Source organism: Gopherus evgoodei, chromosome 6 (assembly GCF_007399415.2).
Source record: "Gopherus evgoodei ecotype Sinaloan lineage chromosome 6, rGopEvg1_v1.p, whole genome shotgun sequence".
In the NCBI taxonomy this organism is placed as follows: Eukaryota; Metazoa; Chordata; order Testudines; family Testudinidae; genus Gopherus; species Gopherus evgoodei.
Window position 1 is genome coordinate 92,340,002 of NC_044327.1, and position 9,622 is coordinate 92,349,623.

The following is a 9,622-nucleotide window of genomic DNA, read 5'->3' on the forward strand; positions in this document are numbered from 1 at the left end:
ATGGGTCTGAAGCCCCATACAGCTGAGTGCCTCAGACTGTTCATTCAGCTATCGCTCCCAGAAGCTTCAGGTTAGAAGCCAAGGGATTTGGCACAAAGGTTTAAGGGGACACTGTTCACTTGAAACTAGTCAATTTCCAACCAAATGAACTACAGTCATTTTGGCAACATTGACCTGCCAGTTTTTAAATATTTTATTATTGTTTTAATGGTTCCCTTGCCTGTAGCTGTGTGAAAAGCGCCCCCAAAAGGTGACGCTGGCTGGCTGTAGGCAGGAAGCAGTGCAGCTGAATGTGCAAAGTTCTGACAAAGGCACAGAGTAAACACAAAAAATATTTCCCTTCTTGTCTCTTTCTGTTCAGTCCTTCAGGTGCAGTTTGTAATAGGACGTTTTTAGACAAATGTGATTTTGAAATTGACACTGTGAGCTTCAAGGACTTTTAGCTGCAGACTGATAAATCCTGCATGGTATTTAAAACCAGGAGATAGATTCTTCATAGACTCATAGGTCAGAAGGGACCAATATGATCATCTAGTCTGACCTCCTGCACACGGCAGGCCACAGAACCCTACCCATCCACTTTTATAACAACCCCTAACCCAGGACTGAGTTATTGAAATCCTCAAAATTGGTTTGAAGACCTCAAGCTGCAGAGAATCCACCAGCAAGCGACCCATGCCCCACGCTGCAGGGGAAGGCGAAAAACCTCCAGGGCCCCTGCCAATCCGCCCTGGAGGAAAATTCCTTCCCGACCCCAAATATGGCGATCAGCTAACCCTGAACATGTGGGCAAGACTCACCCGCCAGCACCCAAGAAGGAATTCTCTGCAGTAACTCAGTTCCCATCCCATCCAACATCTCCCCGCAGACCATTGAGCAGACTTATCTGGTGATAATCCAAGATCAATTGCCCAAATTAAACTATCCTATCATAACATCCCCTCCATATACTTACCTGGCTTTAAGACTAAGCTTGATAAGTCTTTTGCCCCCACTACTTCCCTCGGAAGGCTGTTCCAGAACTTCACTCCCCTAATGGTTAGAAACCTTCGTCTAATTTCAAGTCTAAACTTCCTAATATCCAGTTTGTACCCATTCGTCCTCATGCCTACATTAGTACTAAGCTTAAATAATTCCTCTCCCTCCCTAACGTTAACCCCTCTGATATATTTATATAGAGCAAGCATATCCCCCCGCAGCCTTCTTTTGGCCAGGCTAAACAAGCCAAGCTCTTTGAGTCTCCTTTCATAAGGCAGGTTTTCCATTCCTCGGATCATCCTAGTAGCCCGTCTCTGGACCTGTTCCAGTTTGAATTCATCCTTCATGACACTCTAAAGATAGCTGGGCAAAGAGTAGGAAAAAAACCTGCTTGTGAATGTTCTGCTGAATTTGAGAGAGTATTTTGGTTCCACCCCATTCCCACAACCAGCTCTATCATGTTCCCTAGCAGCAAAGCATTTGACCACTCAGCCTTTATTAGCCCACAAATACCTTCAGCTTGAATCATCACAGGCAGCAAATTATGAGTTGCTTGTTCAGTTATAAAATTCACTATTTTCCCTGCTGTGGTTTGTTACACAACCACACAGTGCAGAGAGAAACTGTGCCCAATTCTTGAATGATCTGCAACTTAAAAAAGTTATTCACAGAAATGATTCAGCAAATCAAAAATTCAGCTTGGAACTTCCACATTTCTGCTTAGAGGCAATTCTGATTAGAAAAGGAGGCATCATTTAGCCAATTAGTTATTCATTCCCAATTAGCCACATTGCTCTAGTCCTAAACACTCATCAGCTACATAGGACGAAGACTAACCTTTGCATATTTTCTTGTTTTCAGACACCATCCCAGAGGACTTTCGGGAATTTCAAGCTCAGCAGCTTGGAGTTGGAGATATTTAACACAGAAAGCAAACTGATGTTGCTATTTCAAACAGTAAAGCAATACTTTCAATCCTGCTATGATTTTTTTTGTAAGAGTGCACACTGCAGCTCCTGTGGCTGATATAACTGCAGACTTTTTATGTAAATATGAAAATAAAAAGTAGATAAAAATAGGCTGGGGCTTCCCTGTCTTTGGAAATTGCTTGGCATGCTGCCTCATGGAGTTTAATGTAAAAATGCTTGGCTATGAACTGGGAGGCACTACTTTACTTGCAAGCACACATAAAAAAAAGAATGCAACCAGCATGAAATGATCAGTGGGTCTCAGAGTTGTAGAAGTCCAAGTTGGAAGCAAAGTCTTAGGTCATATAGTCTATGCTCCTGTCACAGGAGGTATGTTCCCCATGGGTAGCTCTTCTCACGCTCTTTTCCAGTCTAGTTTTTTGTGTCTTCAGTGAGAAAGGATGGGGTCCCACCCTTTCTCATGGACTATTCCAGACCACTCCCTAATGGGCTACTCTGAGAATTGTTCCTGATTTAGTCTAACTTTTCCTTCTAATTTCATCCATGAAAAGCCAGCTTCTACCCACAGAAATGTCTGAAACTAATTCCGCAAACTGTGGGGCTTGGCTTCAGGCTCTAGCTCTTCAGTTCTCCAAGGTTCCTGGCAAGCAGTGTTAATCACAGACCCTCTCAGTTGCATGCTCCATGTGTGGAAGTAATTTATGTAGTTAAACATTCACGATTGTCTGTGTCTGTTCAGAGTACAAATCAGCATGTAGAATGGTCTGTTCTTAAAGTTGCTGTGCTGGCCTATTTGAGTCACTTTGGAAAAATCTTCAAAACAGCAGTATGAAGAGAAATTTCTAGTGCAGATAGGAATTTATTTTAACTGCCCACAAGATGGTAACATTTAATCCATACACTCCAGTGAAAATTTCTACAGATACTAAAGATTTCTCCTTTGTGGGGGGTGTAAGCCTAAACCACAAGGTGGCTGAAGGCATGGTCACGGGTTTCTCGCTCTTCCTCTGAATGCTGTACCCGAAAAATCCATACACCCTTTCCCACTCTTGTAGGAAGAATCCTATTAAAATCTTGGGTCATTCTCTTGGCTAGGATCCATTCCACTGGAGGGAAAAGAAAACAAGGCGTTCATATATCTTAGCAAAACTTAACCCTGCAAGCACTAAAGACTAGGATATTCATCCTCTGGGCTCTTTACTGAGGGACAGAAGAGGAGTAAAGATCGTCTCTGTTCCTCTGCCCCCCACCCTCCCATTCCTTTATCCTTCCAGGATCCCTGCCTCACTCCCGACTGCTACTCAGGGCTGGTCTACACTGGGATGGGGGGGGGAGGATTGATCTAAGATATGCAATTTCAGCTACGTGAATAGTGTAGCTGAAGTCGAAGTATCTTAGATCAATTTACCTTGGGTCCTCACAGCGCGGGATCGACGTCTGCGGCTCTCCGTGTCGACTCCACTACCGCCACTCACTCCGGTGGAGTTCTGGAGTTGATGGGAGCGTGTTCAGGGAATCGATATATCGCGTCTAGATGAGATGTGATATATCGATCCCCAAAAAATCGATTGCTACCTGCCGATACGGCGGGTAGTCTGGATGTACCCTTATAGTCTTACTCCTACAGCTCCACATGGGACCATCTCCTTTCCTGTCCTCCAATGGGTTCCTAATGAGAGTGATTAAGGCTGTTAGGGAGATTAGCCATCTTATGAACAATAGATGGAGGGAGGGGGCAGAGAGTATGGAGTTTTCAGGAGTCCTCTCATGTTTCCCAAAGGTTTGAAAATGCCTCTCTCTCTCTCTCTCATCTCCCAGCAGCCTGGCTGAAAACTTTGGAAACTGGCTGGTCCCTAAAGTATTAGACAAATGGGGACAGGTTGTGCTTAAGCATCAGCCCAATGTCTTGCTTGCCTGCTGGCAGTCAAATGGGGTACCACAAGCCATAAAGGATACGAACATCAAAACATATAAAAACAAAGGCGATTGGAGTGATTGGATAACTGCAGAATAAGTTCTAAGTGCTGCTGGCAAGGTGTTCACACAGGGCCTTCTCAAAAGACTGCAAGTTCTTCCTGAACGTGTTTATGCAGAGAATCAGTGCAGCCTCCATGCCAGTAGATCTATTATCGACATGCTCTTTGTATTGAGGCAACTGCAAGAAAAGTGTCAAGAACAAGGAAAAACCTCTCTGTGTGGCCTTTGTAGATCTTACAACAGCTTTTGACCTGGGCAGAAGAAAGGTCTTTTTCAATTGTCAGCGAGAATTGGTTCCCCCACCCCACCTCAATCCTCCTCACTGTGATTCAATCGTTCTATGATGGCATGAAGGCTACAGTCCAGTATGACTGGGATTAGTCTAATCCACAGTGGTGTCAAACAGGGATATGTTTTGACACCAATTTTCTTTGGTATTTTCTTCTCTGTCGCTTTGGCATGCTTCTCATCTAGCACCGAGGGCATACATCTCCATCCAAGAGCAGATGGAAAACTCTTCAGCATTGCACACTTTAGACCAAAAAGCAAAGTCAGTCATCTGCTGCTAAGAGAACTATTTTATTTTGCCAGCACCACGGGGCTCATCACATACAATGAAGAGGTGCTTCAACAACTTTTAAGTAGTGTTGTGACAACTTGTTATGAATTGGGACTAATAATCTAAAGAAGACAACGTTTATCGCACAAGACATGTTTGCTGCACCAGAGATGTCAATAGTTAACACCATGCTAAAAACTGTGCACAAAGTTCTGTGATCTAGGATCACCTGTATTTGATAACTTATCTCAAGATGACTAACTTAATCATCACATCAGAAAAGCAGCTACCACATTTGGTCAACTGACCAAGCACATGTGGAGTCATAGGAAACGAACATTGAACATCAGAATACACCTCTACCCGCTATGCCTTCTGAGCATGCTTTTGTATGGTGGTGAGACCTGGCCCATTTGCAGCAGGCATGAAGGAAAACTAAATACCTTCCACTTGTGAAAAAACAAAGTTTTGGACACCTCAGAAAGCAAAATTGCCAAGTCTAATCACTACACACAAACACAGATGTCTCCCTTAACTTGGTCATCTGCACTGGATGGCCCATGGATGCATTCCAAAGGATCTCCTATGTGGAGAACTTATAATGCCAAAGCTACTGGGCCAACTAAAGCTCAGGTTCAAGGACATTTGCAAGAAGGATTTGAAACCTTTCAACATCAACCCCACAATCTGGGGAGATGCAGTTAGCAACTGGCTATGTTGGAGTCCTGAGCTATGCCAGGGAGTCAGAGGCTGAAGAGATGTGTCTGAGAGAGAGGAAAGGGCAGCTGGCCTTAAGCACTAGTGGTTCGCCAGCTTCATCCTCTGGCAGTGCATTTTATGCCTGCACTATTTGTGGCAAAGACTGCCATTTGAGAACAGGATTGTCCAGCCACCCGCCATGCTGCCACAGGGGACACAGCAACTGAGCTGCTTTGGTGCTTATACCATCACCTTTTGAGATTTGCCACCAGGCCAAATTTATCTGGATTGGTGTCAGAGTTACACCAAGGAAAATTTGTCCCCTAGTAGCCTAAAGTTAGCACACCAATAGCATTTTCCTCAGAATGGGGCTAGTCTGCTAGCTCCCATGCCATACAGTACCTAGTGCAGGGCAGTCTACTCTTCAAGTCCATACAGATGCTCTTCCTTAATGAATTCACAGACCTATGCAGATGATGACTTTTATTCCCCTTGAGAGAAATCTGAGGATTCAAATCCATGGCCATGTAACTACCCAGACTTGAATATACACAGCCATGGAAACATTGCCGTCAAAGGGGTGGAATGTGGTAGGAATTCTGCATCAGCAACACTGCACAAAAGTTTTCACAGGAGACGTGGAGATTAAAGTCTACAACTGAAGCTACCAGGAGGATGTATTACGGACACCGATTGCTGGGATTTGGTTGCCTATTTGAGCACTAACACACCAACTTAAAAACTTGCATCACCCTGTCTGCATTTTGCCAGCTATACCCCATGCTCATTTAGAGAAGAAAAATGAGAGGGAAACTTTCTGACTGCACCGTTGCAGGCTTGAGAAGTGAAACGGAGCATGGGGCCGATATGAAGTTGGGCAAGTGCAGCAGGACAAATGAAGAATTTGCTTTCCTACTTGGGCAGCAGAATTATTTCCCCCACCTTCATTCTTCCAACCTTTGCATCAAAGTGAAAATGCTGAAATCTTCTTTCAGTTTTAAAGGACGAAGGATGGTTCTGTGGATAAAACTCAGAATGAGTCAGGAGATCTGAGCTGTATTCCTGTCCTATGCCTTTGGCAAGTCAAAATCCAAGTTACAGTTCCACATCTGTAAAATTGGCCTAATCATTTTTCTCACATGGGTGTTGCAAGGGTAAATTCTACTTAAATGAAAGTACCCCCCAGAAAGCACTTCACGTTCTCAGATGGCCACCATGTGATTACCCTAGGATCAAAGATCTCATGGTCAGTGCCACAAGTTATTTGTTAACTCTTTCATTAACATGACAAATGGTAAAATACCAATGCAAATAGATGTCAGAAGCTTCAGTTCCCCACAGACCTTCAAGGAAGATTAAGTACAAATCATCAAACCAAAGCAGCCAGGATCTCCCTTTAATAGGAATGTGCAGAATTCTGGAAATAGCAGTAGTAAATTCAGAGGTAGGGCTGCACTGAGATTTTGCAGTGAAGAATTAGAATCCCTGTTTTACACTTAAAAGACTGAGTTAGTCTCCATATTTGGCACAATCTCTCTTCACAAGAGAATGGAAATTTGCATCTTTTTAGTATTATATTTACTAACTTTTGCAGAGGAAACAGTAGAAGTTTGGCCCTTCTTCCCTAATATTTCTGTAAGTTCCTCCAGCTAAGCCACCACAGTCCCAAATGCCAAACTTTTTCACACATCTCAAACATGGCTGGCTACTTGGTTTTGTGTTTGAGTTTAAAATGTCAAGAGGTAGTCATCATAACCCTTGAGTTTCAAAGTGTTGCCAACTCATGATGTTACTGATGCTCATGATAGTTTGTGCTTTTCTTGAATCTCCAGAGGTCAAGAGATTCCATCAGAATCTCAGCTTTCATTTAGAGGTGGTAAGTTTCTAGCCCTCATAGAAATGTAGGGCAGGAAGGGACCTTGAGAGGTTATCTAGCAGCCCCCTCTCCTCTGCTGAGGCAGGACCAAGTATACCTAGACCACCCTGACAGGTGTTTAACCTGTTCTAAGAGACTATTAATGACAGGGATTCTACAGCCTCCTTTGGTAACCTACTTCACTGCTTAACTAGCCTTAAGTTTCTCCTGATATCTAACCTAAATCTCCCTTGCTGCAGATTAAGCACATTGTTTCTTGTCCTACCTTCAGTGCACATAGAGAACAACTGATCACCACTCTCTTTGCTACAGACCATAACATATTAGAAAACTACTATCAGGTCCCTCCTCAGTCTTTACTAAAGACTGAACATGCCCAGATTATTTTAACCTTTCCTCAGAGATCAGCTTTCCTAAACCTTTTATCATTTTTGTTGCTGCCCTATGGACTCCCTTTAATTTGTTCTCATCTTCCCTAAAGTGTGGCACCCAAACGGATACACTACTCCAGCTGATGCCTCACTAGTGCCAAGTAAAGCGGGACAACTATCTCCTGTGTCTTACATATGACACTTGTTAAAATTCTGCAGCATATTAGCCTCCTTTGCAACTGCATCACCTTGTTGACTCAAATACAATTTGTGATCCACTATAACCCTCGTAAGTGCCATAACTCATAGTTGTAGAGACAAACTTTGAAAATGTGATTGGAGTACATCCTAAAGGCTCAGAAACAAGACAAATAAAATCCATAGAATGTATTTTTTTTTAAATATCTCATGATTTAAGCCAATCACGATTTTGAGGTCTGACTCAAGGTTTTTTAATACTTGGGGCTGCCATTAGTGTTTTCACCGGCTACTCTGTTACAGCAGCTAGATCTGTTTGCATTAACATTTTGTCAAAGCTTTAGTTAAAAGTTTCTAGCTGTGCTTGACTGGACCCCCCACTGTTCAGTCATGGTATTAACTATGGTGCAGGCATCTGTCACAAAAATATGACTTTGCAGAAAGTGTTTAGTTTTTCCAGATTTTCCCCAAGAGGAAAACAGCTGAAAATTAAAGACATTTCTCACAACTGATACCACATGTTGTTCGGTTTGAAAATGGGAAGTAAGGAAGAACTCTTGGTTACATGAATTCAGGGGAAATTTGAAATATGCTGCTTAGGGAAATTCCATCCAGTGCAGGGTCTTGTCTCTTGCAAAATGGAAAAGGGGGCAGGGAGTGTTTGTAGCTGGAAATATGGGTCCCAACACTGACCAGTAATTAAGGGTACTAATAATCACCTCTCCACTGTTACAGTTCCATAGTTTCCAGATTATTGCCATGTTTGCACAGGCAAGCAAAACCAAAAGTAGTATTTTTCTTAATAAATACATACTAAATTAAAAGCAGCTTCAGAGACTTTGTGTTGCAGCTGTTAGTGTAGTACAGCTCAATGGGAATGGGAACATTTAATCAGCATGTTCATGCCACGGGGGAGTGTTATCTTTCCTGGCAATCAGAGCAAAAAATTCTGCTGATGCAACAGTAGAGTCAGAAGGGAACTTGTTACACAGCACCCTAGCATGCAGTTTGGCACTTCTTTCCTAAGCTAATCATGGACACCGAGGCCTGGTCTACACTACAGAGTTAGGTGGACATTAGCTGCTTTGCGTCCACCTAGCTCTGGAAGCGTTTTCACTTAAATTTGGCTCCCGTTGACCCAAGTGCCTCTCTGTGCCGATTTAATAACCCCACCTCCCTGATTGGCATAGTGTCATGGTCGATGTAACTAGGTCAAGATAGGGTCAGTGTAGACACCTGTTGCTTATATCAACCGTTGCTGGCCTGCAGGAGCCATCCCACATGGCCCCACACTGACAATAAAATCGACACAAGCGCTCGTGGTGAGAACACACACTGCTGACACAAGGAGCCAAGTCTGTGTGCACACACAAACAATTTAATAACTGCAGTGGCTGTATGCCAATGTAAGTTAGGTCAACATAATGTTTAGTGTAGACATAGCAGGGGACTAGGAAAAGATTATGTCCATAATTTAGCCCTCAGGGCTGTCTTCTGTAACATGAGGATTAAATGAGGAAAATGTGCTTAGTTGTTGTGCCGGGCTGCAAGCTGGGTTATATGCAATGCAACACATTTCTTGGTGGCTATACAGCTGCAAAAGCAAAATTCTGCCTTTGATGGCCTGGAAAAATTACATTCCTCCTTGGTATAAATATTCTAGGGGTTAAATGTTACCATTCCCTTTGATCTGTACTACAGGAACAGCTTCAGTACAAGAGCCAGCAGCTCTATTTAGACTCATTGTTGACCCGGCAGTAATGACACCCAGTGGGTCCATACAAGTATGCGACAGGGACCCAGGGGCAGTGTGCCGGTAGGACATGCTCAAACAGAAGTAAGTGATGACTGGAGTAGAGGTGGAAAGCATTCACTTGGTTGGCACTAAACAGGAGTTAACAGAATTGTATTATTTTCTTCAGCAAGGCTTCATGTTCTGAAGTCAGCAGTTGCTTCCCTCAGCCATCAAATGCAATTAGAAAGAGTACAGAAGACAAATTAGAAAGGAAGAACAGTTTAGGTGGAATGGCTTGGG

The 9,622-nt window shown here is 43.2% G+C and overlaps 1 protein-coding gene across 1 annotated transcript in view; it reads left to right on the forward strand.

The window, feature by feature from the left end:
* The window catches only part of THBS4 (thrombospondin 4), a 67,147-nt gene extending 65,137 nt beyond the window's left edge, over positions 1-2,010 (forward strand). Inside the window, exon 22 of the mRNA XM_030566589.1 lies at positions 1,840-2,010. Coding sequence (XP_030422449.1) covers positions 1,840-1,901 — 62 coding nt within the window. The 3' untranslated portion in view covers positions 1,902-2,010. The remainder of the gene's footprint in view (positions 1-1,839) is intronic.
* Positions 2,011-9,622: the final 7,612 nt, after the last annotated feature.